This window comes from Podarcis filfolensis, assembly GCF_964270895.1.
Source record: "Podarcis filfolensis genome assembly, chromosome: 5".
Taxonomy (NCBI): domain Eukaryota; kingdom Metazoa; phylum Chordata; class Lepidosauria; order Squamata; family Lacertidae; genus Podarcis; species Podarcis filfolensis.
In genome coordinates, this window is record NC_139608.1 from 80,354,311 (window position 1) to 80,375,350 (window position 21,040).

Genomic DNA, 21,040 nt, shown 5'->3' on the forward strand with positions numbered 1-21,040 from the left:
TACCCCGCCTATCTGGCTGGGTTTCCCCAGCCCCTGTGGCCGGCTTACAACATATGTGTGTTTTTAGATGCCCAGCTTGCTAAATAATCTACTCATCTCGGCAGTTATCCATTAGGTTGGATTCAGCATACATACTCCAGAACCCTGGACAGGATTGTGTTTGCTGTCTTAATTCTCAAAGCATGCAGACTGAAAGTGTGTCATGTGGGGAAATGAACCCTCCCTGCCCACCCTTTCCCCTTGCAACCAATTTTCAAAAGCCTTTTCTCGTGAGGCTCCCTGTCCGAAAATGAAGTAAGTCCTGTTGGGGGAACAATGGCTTTTTAAAAAGTGGACAGTGAGAAGAGGGTTCATCTCACTCACTCACTCACTTTGAACCCCTCTCCTATTATTATTATTATTATTATTATTATTATTATTATTATTATTATTATTTGGGGGGGGGACTCTTTTCCGTCTGAGGCCCACATTCCCTTCTGAGCAACTTTCCACAGCTAGACATAAAAGTGGACCAAGCAATGAATACCTGTTTCACTTTTGTATACTAGGCTATTTTCTGCATGCAATCACACACACACACACACACACACACACACACACACACACACACAGTCTATCCTTCGTCTAAGCAAGCGAGAGGCATTATTAGAGCTAAAGGACACATCCAAGCCACACAAAAAAGCTTCAAAGCAGGGGCAGTGAGGCCTGTGGCCTAGAGACCTCTGAGGCCTGTGGCCTGGAGACCCATTTTTTGGCCTCTGGAGACTGCTGGGAGCCAGATAGGCTTAGAGGGACAACATTCAGCCCCTGCATCTGAGGCTCCACATCTCTATTACAGAGAACCAGGTGAACCCAGGTGTGGCTCACTGATGCTGAGTTGGAAAGCCACGACAACCTCCTTTACAATGACTTCACGCGACTCCTCTCCCAAGGGCTCTTTCTTGTGCCGCTCAATCCCATTTTTCAGTTCCTCCCTTTTTCATTCCATACATACACCCACCTGCTGCCAACTGGAAATAACTCCTGGACTCTCCTCTCCTCCTACAGGAGTACAGTGAGGTAGTACATAGCAAAGAAAATGGCTTCAAGTTGCAAGAAAGGAGATTCTGACTAAGGAAGAACTTTCTGATGGTAAGAGACGTTTTACAGTGGGACAGCCTCCCTCGGAAGGCGGTGGACTCTCCTACCTTGGAGGTTTTCAAGCAGGGGTTGGGTGGCCATCTGTCATGCATGGTTTAGCTGAGATTCCTTTAGCTGAGATTCCTGCATTGAAGGGGGGTTGGACTAGATGACCCTTGGGGTTCCTCCCAGCTCTACAGTTCTATGATTCTGTGGCCTGTGGGCATGTACAAAGTCTCTTTTCCTCACCCCGCTGCTGCTTGCCCTCATGACAGTGCTCCCAAATAAGCCTCAGCCCTGATGCCTCTCTCTTTGAGGAACCATTGTATAAATATAAATATATAAATATATTTATATATAAATATATAAATATATAAATGAAGGTCAATTAGACAAGTAAAACTTTTGTGGAATTAAGCACTTGTTGCTACTTCCTCTGAGCATTTTTAAAAACACAGTTATGACCTTCCCAACATTTGGAGACAAGCTGTCTGGATAGCCACTGAAAAGAGATAACTAATTTAAGGAACAAAAGCTTGGAGCCTTAGTTGAAAATGCTTAACAAGAGTATCTTTACTCTCACTTTTCAAGTGCTGGTATTTAGATTCTTCTTGTTCACAAGGAATCAAAATGTTCATAGCTTTGAAAAGGAAGATCAGTCCTACATAGGGACAGAGATAGGGATTACTAAGGTTTGATTCTATTGGCCTATTGGCACAATAATCATATAGCTCTAAATCCACCTCTCAAGTACCATTTTTTTCTCCACAGGGTGGGGATAATCCCATCATCACAACCTTGTGAATTAGGATAGACTGAGAGGTTCAGTTTTATACTGCTTTGACTCTTTTGGATGCCTCCCCAGGACCTTTTTGGTGAAGTGGCAAAAATGTATGTTATCCCAAATTATGTCTTAAAGGTACCTGTACTTTAATTTCTTTTCAGCAGAGCCAACTGCACTTCTCCAAATGTTGTGATGCAGTTCGCCAACCATAAAATGCGCACAGAAATACACACATGTTAGGGTAAAGTGCACTAAAAATGTGCATTGGTGAAAATAGCATACAAAGGTGTGTTGTATTAGGGGAAATTACTTGCAAAGGTGCAACTATTAGGCAACGTTGGATTCAAAGACGTGTGCATTAGGAGAAATGTGTGTGAAAATAACATTAAAAAGGCTGTGTGGTTTTCTTATTTTTAAAGTCCCAAACTAATGAGGAAATGGAAAGAAGACTGGAAGAACAAGAAACAGAGAGAAACCAAAACTGACAAATTTGTCCTTCCCTTGAGTTCAGTGGGGCCTACTCCCAGGTGTGTTGCCTGCACATATCAGTGCGCCCAGTCTCAGTAAATATCTCCTCAAAAACTGACTATACATGAGAGACTGTTTGATCCTCCAGCTCCATTCCTGTCTGACGCTGCATTCTTAATGGGGTGGGTGGCAAGGAAGTATGACCGTTTTGTGGCCCTGTCTCCTTTTCTGCTCTTGCGGATGTGGCAGCCATTTTGTGTTTTGCTAATCACCCCATGGCAGCCATGTTGTGACTGCCGCAAATGACACTTTCTCAAAATTCTAAATGTGTCTACTGGCCCAAAAAGGTCGGTGACACCTGGCATATAGGATTGCAGGATAAAGTTGCAAAGCTTTGGACAATTACTTGGGAATCCCATTGAACATGGCAGAACTCCTGAGTTACACTGCTCTTGCAAGTAGCCTGCTTGTCTGAGCGGTTTTAGGCATCTTGGCCACAGGATCATATTTTCAGAACCAGCTGCTGACTCTGGAACAGGAGCATTAGCTCTAACCGGCTTTTTTAACCTCTGAAGATCACATCTTGGTTTCCATAGGATGAAACACAGCTGCTGCTGTGCCCCCCCCCCATTCCATTCATTGGCTATTAACAACCTGCAGTTAATGTAAACTTGGTTCATGTTATTTTTTAGAATGTAGGCCTCTAAAAAAGTAGCCTGAATTTCATATCAGGCAGTCAACTGGGTTAGAATAATATTGCCGCAGCAGGCCACTGCTGACTAAGAATGCTTTGCTTAGCAGGGCCCCAGGTTGTTCCCATCTCAGTGATGTCATTTGTTATCCTGTGTGTTTTTATCTTAATTATTTGCCTTCTTCTCCTGTTGCCTCCTGCCCCCAACTCCACATTTCTGTGTGTATTGTACTGTCAGTCATTCCTGGCAAACCCTGGCAGGCAAGCGTGCTTTTCAGGATAATAAATGAATATATTTTTAATGATATTAACTGGAAATAAGATAATGAAACCAGAGCCCCAGTTCACAAGCAACACGTTCCCTTTGCTCAGTCTGTCTTTGCTTACATCAAACAAGGCAGCAGTCTTGCTCTGGAATGCGATCGTAACTGTACATGCTTGGAAGTAAGCCCAAGACCCTCTGAGAGATCTCTGGGGCCCTGCTCCTCCTTTGCTGTTTCTGCCTCTTTACTCGCCCTCTCAAGCATGTGAGTAGTGAAAAGAACAAGGAGAAAAAGCAGATGCTCCTGCCTGCCTTTGCATATTCTTTTGGATAGTAGTGCAGATGGGTCTGGCCCTACCATTAGGCAAAGTGAGGCAACTGCCTTAGGTGACAGATTATGTAGGGGATGGGGGGGAGACAGCAGTTCCTGCCTGTTTCTCCTAGGCCTTGCCTGCTATTACTGTGTTGCCAGGATCGGGGAGAAATTTTATTCAGTTCACATTAAAACATATAATCCATCAAATTCATACTTTCTGAAGCACAGCCATCCTTAGAAATTGTGATGCAGTTTTTCAACCAATGTTTACAAAAAGTGTGCACAAAAATGAGTATCTCAGTGAAAATAACATAAACATGCATTAATTTAGCAAAATTGCTTGTAAAAATATGTACATTAGTCAAACGACATAACAAAATGTTTTTCTCTCACTACTGTAAAATGTTGGTCCTTTTGATGAGGGGGGAAATTCTTTTAAAATTTACAAATTTCTGCAGAAATTTGGAGAGCTGAATTTAAGGTCGGGGGGAGGGGGGAATGAGAATCTGGCAGACCTGAAATTGGCAGATCCTTCTGTCTCTAGTTACCAAACAGCTTGCCATTGGCCACCGAGTCTGGCCTGCTGCCTCAGATATCTCATAGGTATCTCATAGACTCATAGAGTTGGAAGGGACCCTGAGGATCATATAGTCCAACCCCCTGCAATGCAGCTGTCCCTTAAAGGGATCAAAGCTGTAACCTTGGTGCTGTCAGCATCACAATCTAATGCAGAGGAGGGTTCTATCCTGTCATTAGCGCTCAGCCCAGCCAGCTTGTTTATGTGGAATGGGGATGGGGCACCCTCTTGTCCCTTGCTTTAGGCGGTAAAATGGCCAGCCCTGGGTGCAGATTGGTCCCAAGACGGAAGTGTAAGCAAATGAGCATGTGAGACTGTGGCAAAGAGAAGGGCCCATTGAGCAAGGTGCATTTATTACAGTGCATGTACAGCCACAGTGCAAAAGCCATTCATGTTTTTTTAAGCACTCAGTCTAGATAGGAGATTGTTTTTAACTTCCCTGGTATGTTGTCCAACTCTTTTTTCTAACACCAGGTCCCTTTCTGATATTTTCCTGCCTCAGAAATGTCTGTGGTATATTTCTCCACAAAATGTTTTCCTGCAGTACTCTCCACAGTCCCATTACTGGTCCCTGTCTTCTGAAGATTTGTTGCCACGGCAATTCTTCCTTCATAAGCCCTCTTTGAGCAGACAAGCAAATTACTGGCTGCCCAGGTCCAACAAATTGCTGATTTAATGATTGAACTGAATGTTCTTTGGTTCATGGCTTCTATTGAAATATCCTCAGCACACATGCTTATTTTGCACTCTATGTCCTCAATTGCTATGCCTTTTGCAAATTTGTAGTATTATTATTGTTATTTAAAATAAAATTGTCATGTTATTGTTTTCTCCAAACTGGCTGGGAAGGTATAAAATAAAGCCTTCATGTCACATGTAATCAGTGTTGAAATCATACACTGATAAGAAAAATATAAACATATTTTGAACAAGATCAAATCAATTTCCATGAATTTTGCAAAAACACCAAATACCCCACTGGTTATATAATGCTGCTGTTTATTACCCAGGAGTGAGCTCATCATTCCAATTAAAGGAAACATCTTGTTTTGCTCTGCTATGTTCCACTACAACTGCTTAAATGCACACGTGAAGAGTATTTTCCACAGCTCAGAAGCATTGTGATTTCATAAGGCTTGGACAGAATAAGATGCTCTGAGCTGGGTCTTCCTGGACCAAAGATGATGAAGGCATTTCAAGTTTGTTCTTCGTTTCTTAAAAAATACATGTTTAAAAACACACCATAAGCTTCGAGTCCTTTCTAGCCCCCAAATTACATGACGGACAATCAGACACCCCCTCAGGGTTCCAAAGAAATAGCCCAAGTTACTCTAGTAACGCCAATCGTGCAACAAATAAGCATGTAAAGACAAGAAAAAGGGGAGTACACATTAGATACATAAAGAGGAGGCAGGAAAGAGATGGTACTGGAAGCAAAACATAATTATCGGCATATGGCCAAACAAGGCATTGCAAGGGAAACACAAAATTCCCTGCCCCATATTTCTTTTACAACACTAGTTAAGAGGCTGGGGGCATATTAGCAAAGAAGGATTTGATGAGCAAAATGAGGGTGCTGAACTCTTTACCACATCTGCTTATTCTTCCCTGCAAATGCCTCCTTGGTCCCGTGGAAGTGAGCTTCACTAAGGAAATAATGGGCTCAGGGCAGGGCACCTGCAGGGGGAAATCGGCAGGCATGGAAAGGGTTAACTACCTCCACCCTAATTCCTTCATTCCTTCACCCACTTGCCAATCCTTTTCTGTAAGTGCCTCCACCTACACATTCCTATTATCTCGACAAACACAGGATTGGGATTGCACATGTGCCCAAGTAATGTCTGCAGGTTGACTCATAGGTTCCTTTCAGAGACTGTCACTATTTTCTAGCAAGATCCATCCCAGTTTCACAATTAAAGCTGATTTGGAGCTCTTGTGAAACAAGCCCGTTTGCCGGTGGGGGTGGGTGGGGGGAATTGACATTTTGCAATAAGGGAAATGCACTGGAAAGTGTGGGGACAACTTGTGTGGCAACGTCATCTAACCTCCCCAAACAAATCAGAATGAATGCTCACTAAATAGCCAACATTGTCTAACCTCCCTGCAAACCAAACGGAATGAATGTTCAATAAACAAGTCATCTGTAGGAACCCATAGACAGACAACTAAAAGGCGTAGGGCTGCCTGTCTCCAGGTAGACAATTTGGCCTTTAAGGGCTGAGCCTAAGGGCTCCAGAACCACTTGAGGGAGAGCAAGTGTGTTAGGCTTCCATCCTAACCCCCCATACCTGGGAGTAAGTGCCACTGAATTCAATAGGACTTACTTGGTTAGGATGGCACTATTGAGGAAATATCTACTGCTCTCTGCTGGCAAATGGAGGGAATTGAGATTTAGCAGCTGTTGTGTGAGGGCCTTTCCAGACTGTCTAGGCATGATAAATGTGCTGCTGTTGTCCATTTGGGGCTTACAGTCCAGATGTCTTCCTTTAAATTTGCACGGTGGTATTGGTAGCACTGAATGCTCTGTTTTGTTTATTAACCTAGGAACATTTTATTCTTCCCCCAAATGTTGTATTCTTCCCCAAGCTTAGTGTTGTGGTGGTGCTGTGGAATGCCGCTCCCTGTCATGGGAAACTTTTAACTATGCCCAGGAGTGACACAGCTCCCCGACCTCTGTTTGTTTATTAACATATTAATTTTTATATTCGTTTGATACCCCACCCTTCCTCCTGAAGGAGCCGAGGGCAGCAAACAAACAAGAGATTAGACAATCAATGCATGTTTAAGCTGTTAGAAAAAGAGGCAGAGGGCATTTGTGTCCTTTTAGTTAATGTACATTTCCTCCCTCAAATAATCCTGACTCTGGTTTATTAAGGGTTGCTAGGAATTGTAAGGAGTAAACTACAGTACCCATAATTATTTGGGGTAGGGTGGGAAAACATGCTTCAAATGTGTTTTAATGGTATTGTGTGTGTGTACCCAACTTTATACTACCAGATTACCCAAGCAAACGGCTTTCATTGGCTAACTACTCTCAGGAAAAGTTTCTCACATCTTACACCATTTAGGCTGCTGGTCCATCTGCCAACTGAAAACTGCTCTCCAAGACTTCAGTCCCAACCATAGTTGAGAGATGGAGAAACACGGAGGATAATCTCATGAGGCAAAAATGACTAGTACGGATGGGAGCTGTAGTGTAAGCCATCTGGATGGCACCAGGTTGATGAAAGCCACCTCAAACTAAATTTATTTTGAGCCTCAGAAATTAGTTCTGTTACTCACAGAGTATATATTTAAAATGTGTTGCTTTTCCCCTAAGGAAAGCATCCACTATTCAATAACATATTTATTCAATTTATATTATAATATATTTAATTGGTGGCATTTTAGTACTGCTTTTTCAGTACCTTTTTCCAGTGCCATTTTGGGGCTTGCTTCTTCCTGCTGCCCTTTCCCCCATAAAGTGGTTTGCAGAAAAATGGGTATTGTTGAAAACAGAGGGCTTGTTTTTTTGTTTTTTTTTTGCACTGATGTTCGATTCTGTCCTATTTCTTTAACAGTAGTGAGAACCACAGTGTTTTGGATCCAGATCTCCAGTCTCATCCCTGAGAAACTGCATCTGCTCTCCAGAAACGGCCCTGAAATGTGGACATTCTGTACTTTAGGGCCCAGGGAGAGCCGCCTGGTGCCAAACAGGTGCATGTTGTCTTCTCCTATCTTGACAATGCTGTCTTGTGCATGGAACTGTTTGCAAGGAAAGACAGAAAAATCCTAGGCAAAAGCTGCTGCGCTCACCACTGGCAGAGGACACTGTGCTTTGCTAGAAGCAAATATTTTTCTTATTAACAAGTCAAAGAGAAGATTTATTATTGTTGTTATTTCATGCAAGTTCAATTAGACAGAGGAGGAGGCTATCAACTGCTACTAGCTACTAGCCAAATGGGTTAAGCACAGCATGCAGATGAAGAAGCTGCCCATTCTGTGGGTCATTCTACGTGGCTGAACGTGACATCTTGTATCTAGAGCCCAGATGTGTGCATTCCTGCCACATAATTAACAGTGGATAATGTTTTGCTACCCTAAGCAATTCATCTTCACAGCAACCCTAAGAGGTAGGTAACAGCATCCTGTTTAGGAATTGTGTGTTGAAGAAATTTGCTGCTCCTTGACAATTTATTCTGGGCTGCATCAATAGGAGTATAGCATCTAGATCAAGGGAAGTAATAGTGCCACTGTATTCTGCTCTGGTCAGACCTCACCTGGAGTACTGTGTCCAGTTCTGGGCACCACAGTTCAAGAAGGACACTGACAAACTGGAACGTGTCCAGAGGAGGGCAACCAAAATGGTCAAAGGCCTGGAAACGATGCCTTATGAGGAACGGCTAAGGGAGCTGGGCATGTTTAGCCTGGAGAAGAGGAGGTTAAGGGGTGATATGATAGCCATGTTCAAATATATAAAAGGATGTCACATAGAGGAGGGAGAAAGGTTGTTTTCTGCTGCTCCAGAGAAGCGAACACGGAGCAATGGATCCAAACTACAAGAAAGAAGATTCCACCTAAACATTAGGAAGAACTTCCTGACAGTAAGAGCTGTTCGACAGTGGAATTTGCTGCCAAGGAGTGTGGTGGAGTCTCCTTCTTTGGAGGTCTTTAAGCAGAGGCTTGACAACCATATGTCAGGAGTGCTCTGATGGTGTTTCCTGCTTGGCAGGGGGTTGGACTCGATGGCCCTTGTGGTCTCTTCCAACTCTATGATTCTATGATTCCTCAATGAGAAGATCAGATAGTAAATAGCTAAAATATTTATTTCAAGGGCTATGGATGCTAGAACAGGGTTTCCAGCTGTTTTGGACTACAATTCCCATCACCCCTGACCACTGGTCCTTCTAGCTAAGGATGATGGTAGTTATAGTCCAAAAACAGCTGGAGACCAAAGTTTGGGAAACCTTGGGTGAGAGGGTCCTTTCTTGAATGAGCATTGATCAGTTTGTTGCCAAGCTGAATAGATGTTGTAAAACCAATGGTGACTAGCAGAGCAGGTTTGATGAGGGACACCTCGAGTAGTAAAGGATTCTTGAGGCTAGCCCAAGATAAAATGGTGAATTAGCACAACATGAATGTGTGACATTCTTTTAATAATGATCAGTGTGTATCAAACATCTGGGGAGAGGCCAAGGAGAGAATGCAGCCAGAGGTCAGTGTGTTAAGAGCCATTATTCCACAATCTGTGCACAATCTGGGTGTAATGCTTGGTTGGGGATTATGTGAATGTATGTTGCATCCAAAATACATGCCTTTTTGAGCTCTGTAAGTGCAACACACTAAGGGTGTGTTCACATTATCGCCTTAGAACGCAGTGTTGTCATCCCCTCCCCAAGCGTAACTTGCCAACTCTTTCCCCTCTAGCTGTTCATGTCATAAGTTAGGAATGGCTTAAGTACTCTAATTGGTGTGAAGGTGGTTTGAGAAACAACAGTATTTCGTATCAAAGTACATATAAATACTCATTTTTTGATAATGTCATGTGAACGTGGGTTTTAAAAACATGTTCTGGAAACACAGTGATTGTACTGTATGAACAAAGAGCACATAAGCTCTGAAATCAAAGCAGCATTTGAGAAGCGACACATATATTGAGTAGAATCAAGTAGTAAAATGGTTCCTGTACTGTACCTGCTGCAGGTGGGAAACCTGCATTTTAAAAGAAAAGTTCCACACAAACCTTACCACCTACACAGAGCTGGCCCTACTGTTTGACAAAGTGAGGCAACCACCCCAGGCAGCAGATGCTGGTGGAAAGCAGCAGCAGCAGCAGCTGCCCTTGGCTGTTTCTCCTAAGTCTCCCTAAGCATTCTCCTCTGCTGCCTCTCTTGAGCCTCCTATTCTCGCCTCTGTAATTGACTGCTAACCTGAACTCTCTTGCTCCCAAACTAGCCAGTGGTTCTGACCTGGAGAAGCTCACATGCATGGCTGAGGTTTTCTGATGAATGTGTTCATTGTTCCAAAACCCAACAGGTGCAACTCAACTTCCCAATTTCTAAACCAAGAATTGAAGCTCAAGTCTATACCCTCTCATGCTCTTCTCTGCCTGCCATGCACTGCATTATTATACATTATAACCGCCAGCCATGCTTTGGAGCTTGATGCACAGTGCATTAGGAAAACTGCTCATAACAATTGCCCATAATAATTTCCTTAAAAAGCAAAAAGCACCTGAAAGGTAAAGGTAAAGGGACCCCTGACCATTAGGTCCAGTCGTGGCCAACTCTGGGGTTGTGGCACTCATCTCGCTTTACTGGCCAAGGGAGCCAGCATACACCTTCTGGGTCATGTGGCCAGCATGACTAAGCCGCTTCTGGCGAACCAGAGCAGTGCACGGAAACGCCGTTTACCTTCCCGCCGGAGTGGTACCTATTTACCATATTTTTTGCTCTATAAGACTCACTTTTCCCCTCCTAAAAAGTAAGGGGAAATGTGTGTGCGTCTTATGGAGCGAATGCAGGCTGCGCAGCTATCACAGAAGCCAGAACAGCAAGAGGGATTGCTGCTTTCACTGCGCAGCGATCCCTCTTGCTGTTCTGGCTTCTGAGATTCAGAATATTTTTTTCCTTGTTTTCCTCCTCCAAAAACTAGGTGCGTCTCGTGGTCTGGTGCATCTTATAGAGCAAAAAATACGGTAACTACTTGCACTTTTACATGCTTTTGAACAGCAGTTGATAAAGGTTGGCAGGAGCAGAGACCGAGCAATGGGAGCTCACCCTGTCGCGGGGATTCGAACCGCCGACCTTCTGATCGGCAAGTCCTAGGCTCTGTGGTTTAACCCACAGCGCCACCCGCATCCCAAAAAGCACCTTAGCAATGTTTAATAGAATGTTCTATATCATAATGGATCTAGTTGTGTATTAGAGAATTGAGGTCATTCAAACATATCCAGTTACATTTCATATTTGTGTGGGGGAGGTTATTGGGTTTTTTTTGTTATTATGGTAAGTTTTTTATATTTATATATATCATAAATTGTCCTGTGATCTTCAGATGAAAGGTGGTATAGATATTTAGTTATTATTAATAATATTGATTGACCCAGCTGTCCCCCAAATCAATAAAAATCAATAAGAATACAGAGAAAACTGAGGTTCTCCCCCCTCCCCCCACAAAAGGCCTGCCCTCCCTAACAAAAAACCCGTCGATGCCCATGCGGAATGGGCTAGCCTTTGTAGGATTGCCCCTATTTTATAGGCCCTGTTTCTAGGCTTTTAAGATCAGCCTGATACATAGAGATACCTATTTATTTATATATAATTCTCTAACCAGTGTTTTTAAGTGGTGACTAAAAAATTCTAAATTGCAAGCCTGTCCCCTGAAAGTAAGCCTGATTCAATTGAATTACTTCTGAGTATACATGGTTAAGGACTGAGCTATAAAATGTTGCATTTTTCCTTAGGCAATCTTATGTGCATACTTATTTGTGGTTGTAAGCCCACTGAATTTAGTAGGACTTCTATGAACAGGCCAGCTGTATCACTAAACAGAGATGTTTGATAAACATACAAAATATTAAGATAAATGTTGCTTGAAAGGAATGCTTGGTAAAACTTTGCTTACCAAGACTTTGGGATTAGGTTACTGACAGCTGTATTCCCAGTTACACCCACATTAACACCCAACCAATCCATTTGTGACTCAGTTGCTGGCACTGCCTCATGTTATGAGAATTCAAGATTGGCTCCAGAGTTATGTAAGTCAATCATTCTGTCTTGTAGTACAACCCTTCAACCAAATACTTAGGGTATAAGCATAAGAGCAGAATCAAGCAGATAAGTGATTCATTTGCGGAGGGAAATCACTTCAGGAGGACAAGATTCCAAAAGGATTACCTACTCCTCTGTTCCAGTTGTGCATGTTTCTTTGCAAATTGCTATGCTCTGAATGGGCAAGCCATGTTCCAGCAGCTGTTTGACAGTGGCTGATCCTTTGGCGCCACCTGCTGATATAAGGAGGCTTGGGCTGTGTACACATTACCAATTGCTCTGGCGCACTACCAGAGAGTTTGAAGCAGTCTGCACATGACATTAGCCACAATCCTTATCTCTCCGATAATTTCTTAATACTGCTGTTGTGCATGTTCAAGGAAAAATGCATCTTTTCCATCTAATCTGAAAACATAAGCCACATTCCCTTTGCAATTAAGCTGAGGTGTGCACATTGGAAAGTCATTGCACATGCGCAGACAATAACTTAATGAGCAGGAGAAGTCTGGTGGGGAAGCCAAACAGGCAATGTACATCAGGTGAAGCTATGCCCACCCTTGCTCTGGTGTGGACAGCAACATGCAAATATGTGAGTTGCGACAGTGCAGGAGAAAACAACCTTGCAGCGTTTTAAGCTGCCAACGTGTAAATAGCCTAGGATGGGCAGTATCTTTCTGCCCATTTCAGCACAGCAGAGATGGTTAACCTGGTGCCTCCAGATGTTGGACCCCTACTCCCATCAGCCACTGCCAGAATGGCCAGGGATAACAGATGTTGGCAGCTGTAGTGCAACAACTGCAGGTTTAACCAGGCCTTTGGTTGACCTGATCAACATCCCATACGTTTTTAAAATGTGGCTCTTTTGGGGGGGGGATTATTATTGGGTTATTGCTTTTATTTTTATTTTATATACTGTGGTCTTTTTATGTGAACCGCCCTGAGACCTCCAGGTACAGGACGGTATATAAATTCAAATAATAATAATAATAATAACAATAACAATAACAATAACAATAACAATAATAATAATAATAATAATAATAATAATAATAATAATGGCTTTAATAGGAATTCAGGCTGAGGATGCTGAACATCATGTAGGTACTACTCCTTGAAATCATTGTTCGAAATGCACATAATTCTAAACACTTTGGCACACCCTGTTTTGATCCCCTCTGACTGAGTCTGCAACCCCATGCATACTATGTGGGACTGAACTCCATGGGTCTTTTGAATAAGCATGCAAAGGACCCAACGGGTTTGGTTCCGCCCCACCCCACCCCCATTGGCAAATAAGGAGCCGTTTCTTCTGTCCTAATTGCAGGTCTATGGAAGGTTCCAGGGTGCCCATGGAGATGAAAACACCCTCTTGGCAGTGTGCTACCTGGCAACAAGGGCCTGGTAGCAGCTGGTGTTTTGGTCTTTTCACCCAGCAGCAGAATCTGTAGCTCTGGGCTCTTTCTGGGCAGGAGTAGCAAACTTGGTGAGGGGCAGCGATGTGAAATGAGAGAGGTTATTGTGCCTCCTTTCCATCCATCAGTAAACATCCGAAGAGCCACTCTGTTCACACCAATAGTCATAATCCCTTGCCCTGACTTTATATTTAATGATGGCTACTAATCAGCACCATTAACCAAGCATTAATTCATATAACAGGCTAACCTGCAATCTGTATAGGAATACAGGGCAAAACTTTGGCTACTCCTTTAGCCTCTCCACTATCAAAACCTCTAGCTTCTTTGTAAGGGTGAACTAAACAACAAAGTCTCTGAAATAATGGAGAAGGGCAGCATTTTTTTAAATTATGCAAGGACAAATTCCCATCCTATAACCAGACATTAAAATAATTCTAATATTCCATAAAATGGCACAAAATTTCAACATACCAAATACTTTTATCCAAGCTAGTTAATTTGTCCATTTCTAAAGATGGGGCTTTAAAAACATAATGCTACATAGTTGAAGTAATGTAGGTCACCTTCATGAGTCAGGAATGGATCCACTCCTGTGGTCAGGCTCTCAGCTGGTTGGCCTGGGACAGCTGTAGTAATGGCCTAGGCTCTTCAAAGCCCAACTCCAAAATATTCACAATTCTGACAAGCATCAGTCTTGACTTTTTTATATGAACAATCACCTACTTTTTTGGGGGGGGGGGTAGAGAAGAACCCTCTGCTACAGAGCGTGCCTTCATGAAGTAACACTTTGGTAAACTAACCTAGACCATTTCCTCTGAGAGCAACGTCTCACAGCTGACTTGCTTAAGCAGGAACCAGGAGAGAGGTGATGAAATCTGTCATAGAAATGAATGGGTGACTAAGAGCCTATAGTCAGTCACCCAACCCAGGAAGGCAGCATTACAGGTTTAATCAGATTTAAGGTTTGGATCATCAAAAGACATTTACATTCCCAAAGGGGTGGTGTGTCTAGCTAATGCAGCACCACCTAAAACAAATAAGTGCTTTTATAGCATATGGCTCTGAAACAGCAGCACATCACAGAAACTCAGGCAATCTTCGAACAAGTGAAGAGGAGAAACAGCAATGGCTGCCATAGGGGTGGCTAGCCTGTGATCCTCTAGCACAGTGGTTCTCAACCTGTGCGTCCCCAGATGGTGTTGGACTACAACTCCCATCATCCCTGAGCTCTGGCCTTGCTAGCTAGGGGTGATGGGAGTTGTAGTTCAACAACATCTCCTCCACATGCAGCTGCTGGGTGACCTTGGGCCAGTCACACTTCTTTGAAGTCTCTCAGCCCCACTCACCTCACAGAGTGTTTGTTGTGGGGGAGGAAGGGAAAGGAGAATGTTAGCCACTTTGAGACTCCTTTGGGTAGTGATAAAGCGGGATATCAAATCCAAATCCAAACTCTTAAGGCAGGCTGCTCTAACAGTTTGTTGGACCAACTCCTACCAGCTCCAGTCAACATGGCTAATGGTCCGGAATGATGGAAGCTATAGTCCAGGCATTCCCAATCTTCGGCCCTCCAGATGTTTTGGACTACAATTCCCATCATCCCTGACCACGGATCCTGTTAGCTAGGGATCATGGGAGTTGTAGGCCAAAACATCTGGAGGGCCACAGGTTGGGGATGCCTGCTATAGTCCAACATCATGGGGGGGGGCACAGGTTCACCAATCCTGATTTTGGATGCCAACTACAAAGATGGACTTATGAGGGCTTTGTGCTGGTGACCTGCAACATGTGGCCAGTATTTGGAAAGCAGGACAGTGGCAATAAACCTAGTAGAAGCAGCTGCTCTTGTACCTCTTCTCAAGCTATTTTTGCCTTTGTACTTAGAAAAGAAACTGACCAAGCTTGCAAAAATATATCATTTGCCCGATAATAAATGTTGGAAATGTAAAGAAAATGAAGGTACATTCTTTCACCTTTGGTGGACGTGCCCAAGGATTAAGGCTTTCTGGGAGATGATCTATAATGAAATGAAAAAGGTATTTAAATATACCTTTTTGAAGAAACCAGAGGCCTTTCTCCTGGGTATGGTTGGCCAACTGGCGCCAAAGAAGGATAGAACTTTCTTCATGTATGCAACAGCAGCAGCAAGAATACTCATCGCAAAGTACTGGAAGACATAAGATTTACCCACCCTGGAAGAATGGCAGATGAAAGTGATGGACTATATGGGACTGGCGGAAATGACTGGCAGAATCCGAGACCAGGGAGAAGAGTCGGTAGAAGAAGATTGGAAGAAATTTAAAGACTATTTACAGAAACACTGTAAAATTAAGGAATGTTAGAAGGATGCTGGAATGAAGTTATGTGGTTTTAGCAGTAATGCTACAAAGGGGTATGTAAAAATGGATTGTTAACAGGTGAGAATGTAAAGTTACAATATATTAAGATAAATTATTAAGATAAAAGCAAAAATGGTAAGGATTTGCTGAAACAACTATTGAACTAGAATACAAAAAAGGGAGGTGTGAGGAGGTCAGGGAAATAAGTAAATGAAAGACAAGACATGGAAAGACTGATTTGTTTTTAATTGTTTCTATTTTTCTGTATTTTGTATTTTTTGTTTCTTTTTTCTTTTTTCATTATTTCATTTTTGTAACTCTTGTAACTTTTTTGAAACTTTAATAAATATTATTTTAAAAAAAATAGAAAAGAAACTGACCATCACTTTTTACAAAAAGGTATTTAATGACCTTACACATACAAAAACGAACATGTAACAAAAATACCAATTATTGATGCTCGACCTAAGCCAAACAAGTTAAGATTGCTAGCATTTCAAATATACTTCAAAGAATGCAAGAACAATTGACCGGAGGTATCCTATTTGTTTTTAAATTAACCTTTCACTGCATGCACGAGCCTAGTGCAAATATAGTATTTTCAACCTGCAGAGATACTACCTGCTATGGGAAAAACACTCACATCATAGAAGGGTATTCACATTTTATATAGTTACTTTACCAAATGCTCAGATTCAGCTCCCAATAGCCATCCACTATAATGAACTTAAAAATTAAAAAGGTAGATCTGGTTAAAAAGAGCCATGCAAGGTTCCCCGTTTCATTTTCCCCTCAACAGAAGCCATGTGCTATCCACAAGCAGGAGCCAGCTCCAAGAACACACTTATCAGCTTGTTTCAGCAGGCCATTTCAGAGTCATGTGCAAGCACAGGGAATCTCAGGATGTTTCAGCCATCCTTCCTTGCTCTGTACCTGTGATCCAAAGTTCATCACTGCTGGCCTGCAGTGAATTTTGAACACACCTGAGAGAAAGTGACAATGCTACCAATTATGTGGGTCACTTTTCCTGTGATTTAGGATACACCTACACCACAGAAATTTGTTTAACATCCCCCCTTCCCACAGGGTGCCATAGGAATTTGTAGGATCTGTGATGGGGATGAGAAACACTCACCCAACATCAAAAATTATTTGACGGTGCAGTAAGGGAGACTTATGATTTAAAATGGTGTTAGTGTAGATATATCCAGAATATGGACCAAAGGGCCTCCTTATCGTTTCAGTATTTCTTCCTAAATTCAGCTTGCTTCAGCTGAACCTTCCAGTCCTGTAACTCAAGTGGAGACTGAAGCAAGTTAAGTGGGAAAAATAATCCACTGCTTCAACTTTTCCCTCCTTGCGTGATTCTATCAATCTCCATAGCCTCTCTCAGCTACTTACTCTGGTTTTAAGTCAAAGCACAAAAAAATCGTATTTAATACCAGCTCTTATATAAATCAGACCTACTATATTTGGAACACAGTGAGATGCTATCACAGTGGATCCATCACAGTAGAGAAAGACTAAATAATAACAATAATAAATCATTATAAGAAAGACCTTCCCATGCTCCATTTAAAAAGTTCACAGTTGCATGTCATGTAGGTATGGCTATTTCCTTTCAGAATGTCTGGCTGATCTGGTAACATGCTCCCAGATTCAAATCCTAACAGTAGCATGTCACAAGCATTACATTCTAAGCAGTCGAAGTAGTTATTAGTTAATTCTGCCCTTTGTTAAAAGCTCTAGATGGTCCAAGACTGGAAGAAATTTAGAAGTAGGAAATCCACCGATTCCACGTACTTCAAGTACTGGTGTACCCTTGCATAAAATGGATCTTTAGCACCTTCTGTTGTATTTTCTCAGTAGGGGAGGGGAGAGAGTACTGTTCATTAAGTTACCTTGATCAATCAGCTGAACTCCTGTCACATCAGTTAATCATTTAGCTACCCATATTCTGATGGCTGTTCCACAGATGCTGGAGATCATACATTAATACATTCATTTGAAATAGGAGAGTTCAAGTTCAACCAGACCACAGGATAATCTTTAAATTGTAAGAAACTTAGTTACTCCCCACTCTAAGAATCTTATAAGATGCCCAGCTCAGATTATAAACTACTTCAGAGGATTTTTAGCAGACCTTTGCTAGCAGCCATTGTTCATGTATTTTCCATTATAAAGCACTGAAGAGAACCTTCAGTGTAACACTTAAATAAAAAGTAGTACAATTTAAAAACAAAACAAAAAAACAGAATATGGTCATGTGAGATCAAACGAATTTTCCAAACTGAAATTCTTCATATACTTCTATTGTCCTTGATCATGGCTCAGCAAGGAGTTAGTATCCTTATCGGTAAAAAGTCTGATCCAGATGAGAAATGTGCAAGTAATAATTCACGCAAATTCCTTGTTTTGCATCAATGATTTGCCAGAGGCTCCCACATCTTGACTTATTTCAGCTCGCCACAGTCAGTGATGACAATCTTCTTTGAAGGCTTCCCGCTTTTGGAGCCAAGGCTCTCGATTTTTTTCACAATCTCCATCCCTTCCTTCACGTGGCCAAACACAACATGCTTCCCATCCAGCCTGCAATACAAACAGGAATAATGTGCAACGGCAAAAGAAAATAGCAGTATGAATGGGAAGGAATCTAGAATGAGTTGACTTGAAACATGGGATAATTTTCTTCTTACTGAAAAGGTTTTATTCTATGCCAGAAACACTTAAAAAGAAATAATCACACCAAACCAGGAGGAAGCTTAGCAATCAGCTTGGCATTGAGAAGCCACTGCTGTTAACATCTAATCCAGGGATTCCCAAACTTGGGTCTCCAGCTGTTTTTGGACTACAACTCCCATCATCCCTAGCTAGCAGGACCAGTGATCAGGGATGATGGGAATTGTAGTCCCAAAACAGCTGGAGACCCAAGTTTGGGAAACCTGGATCTAAGCAAGCTAGAATTACAAACCATAAACTTGAAGTGATTTTGACACTGTTTTGATGTGGCATAAAAATTGACAGATATGGCCACCACTATGCCTCTGTGAGGGCTCTTGAGCCTAGAGATGGCATTTCTGAGCAGATGGATGCGTGGACAACCTGTAGCTCAACCGTACTGGTGTAGCACTCAGACAGTTCAATAGTTCTGAGTTCAGGGTAGTCCAAATGGGCTCTATCTCAGCTTCTGATCCAACAATCTTTGCGAAGCTCTACTCCACTTCTTTCTGGGGTGGTGGTGCAAGACTTTTCTCAGACTAAAAGATACCCAGACACTCTCAGTCAAAGGCTTAAAATTGGGTGGGCTAGGAAAGACGACATGCTTTTTCCCATGAATACATTTCTTTGGAGAGATGTACTATTTCAAAACTAAATTTAAAGTGGCCGTGGATAGGCTGGAGCATCACAGAAACTTGGACAAGGTAGCTTTAACTCTAGAATGTTCTGTGAGAACTGGACCGTGAAAAGAGGGCACTGGGCTTCTACACAAATGTTTTTTGCACTGACACAGGCTGATGGATAGTGTGAGACACGATTTAAAGTCTGCATATTCAGTGCAAAGTTATTTGACCCAGCCCTTAGGAGAGCAGGTAAAATACCAGAGGTCTCCTGTCAAATCCCAAATATGGCATTTAGCCTAATCAACCAAACAGTTAAGGCTCAGAACCTGACATGTGCTAAAGCTACCAAACGCCAGCAAGCAACTCAAGGCATTTTCATTCTTATATACTCATTATGGGATGTGTGTTAGTCAAAGTCACTCTAGCCCTCTAGCACTCTCTGACTTGCATATTGCGTTGATTCACCACATGTGACGATAGGAGTGACTTTGTGCTCATTAAGTGTTTGACTAGCAGGCAGGAAAACATGATGCAGTGCTCTGCCTGTTTTCCTCCAAATATGCATTAGGCATGTAGGAAAGTTACGTATGGGAGACAGCAATGCTATCTACTCGTTGGCAGAATTAAATAACAGTGCTGAGGCTTGTACTTATCTGACTCTTCTCAGTATGTTGTTATACAAGTATATATTTGCTATTCCTATTACAGGTGCACCAAAACGTTTATAGGCAGAAATGGAGCTTTCTAGGGATTGGGGTGAATGTTTTCTAACCCACACGTCTCCTTTGTAGCCTTTATACTGGCTTTTTATGGCTTTTTTCCTCATCTGCTTTTGCATAACAATGGCATCACCCTCTTTCTGAATGGAACCATTATTGACAATTAACAGAAGAGTTCTACTTTACGTTTAAAAAAATCTAATCCTGTACTGTTTAAGATATTCTAATTTAAAACCAGAGCTTACAGGAAGCACTTGAGGAGCTCACTTCTAAATGGAAATTAGCCAGAGCCAGTGCAACAGCTTTTGTCGTTGTTGGCATCAGTATGTCTCGAGAAATAATCGAGTGTGTTGCTGGGAGTGAAGTCAAACCACTGCAATAGCAGTGTCCTTTCCTGGGGCACAAGCCTGGGCAGTGTGTCTGGGGGTCCTAGGCTGCCCAAACAACAAAAACCCCCTCTTGGCCTCACCGATGTGGTTCAAAGGAAAGCAGAGCAATACATTTGGCACCAGCTTGGCTGCAGAAGTTGCCAGAAGGAAGCGTACAAGGCGCCATTCAACTGTCTTAGGGACTCCACTTTGGATTTATGTAGGATTTGCTACTTAGCCTTTTCTTCTCCCAAAGATATCCCACAAGGCAGAGGTGGTTTAGGATCAGGTTTCCTTCTCCTAGACAGGCTACCTTCCCAGGTTGATGATCCTCATCTGCCTCTCACTTCCCTCTAAAGCAATGGCTTAACTGCTTATTAAAAATGTATAAAGCTCCTATAGGGCATTTTCACATCCTATACAATTCCATTTGCTTCCATCATGCTCCTTAGCAAGGAACACAAACATTTGCAATTTGCCAAGCTTTGAGAAAGCCTAGTTACAAAAACAAGCCCTTCCGCATGTGTGTTTGCAGAATGCTTACCAATCAGTTTTAGCTGTGCAAATGAAGAACTGAGATCCGTTAGTGTTGGGTCCAGCGTTGGCCATTGAGAGAACACCTGCAACAACATCAAGACAGCAATGTAACATCACTGTACAAGAACACAGAACAAAAAAACCTAACAGGCCATTCAAGGAGTTTCTGCATGAAGCCTCCTCTTTGTTTTAGGTCCTGCATTTGAAAAAAACAAGAGAATGCTATTCCACCGAGAGTTCACAAAACATGCCATTGTAAGCATGCAGTAAAAAGATCTGATATTGTACTGGAAGAATCAGACACTGGCTCTGGTTTATGAAAGAATTTCCGCAAGAGGGACCAATTAATTCTATCC

At 42.3% G+C, this 21,040-nt stretch overlaps 2 protein-coding genes across 6 annotated transcripts in view; one reads left to right on the forward strand and one right to left on the reverse strand.

Moving 5' to 3' along the window:
- Nucleotides 1–441: 441 nt before the first annotated feature.
- The window catches only part of LOC310762980 (uncharacterized protein), a 67,300-nt gene continuing 46,701 nt past the window's right edge, over nucleotides 442–21,040 (forward strand). For 3 of the 4 annotated variants that reach the window (XM_083614896.1, XM_083614897.1, XM_083614895.1), the window contains exons 1-2: nucleotides 2,439–2,718; nucleotides 7,778–7,913. In XM_083614896.1, the coding sequence (XP_083471022.1) occupies nucleotides 2,697–2,718; nucleotides 7,778–7,913 (158 nt within the window). In that variant the 5' untranslated portion in view covers nucleotides 2,439–2,696. Of the gene's footprint in view, nucleotides 1,132–2,438; nucleotides 2,719–7,777; nucleotides 8,330–21,040 lie in introns of those variants that run through there. The other variant, XM_083614898.1, reaches the window with a different exon arrangement.
- The window catches only part of PPIF (peptidylprolyl isomerase F), a gene marked incomplete at its 5' end in the record, with an annotated part of 28,492 nt that continues 23,557 nt past the window's right edge, over nucleotides 16,106–21,040 (reverse strand). For both annotated transcript variants that reach the window (XM_083614901.1, XM_083614900.1), the window contains 2 exons: nucleotides 16,106–18,308; nucleotides 20,692–20,767. In XM_083614901.1, the coding sequence (XP_083471027.1) occupies nucleotides 18,173–18,308; nucleotides 20,692–20,767 (212 nt within the window). In that variant the 3' untranslated portion in view covers nucleotides 16,106–18,172. The remainder of the gene's footprint in view (nucleotides 18,309–20,691; nucleotides 20,768–21,040) is intronic.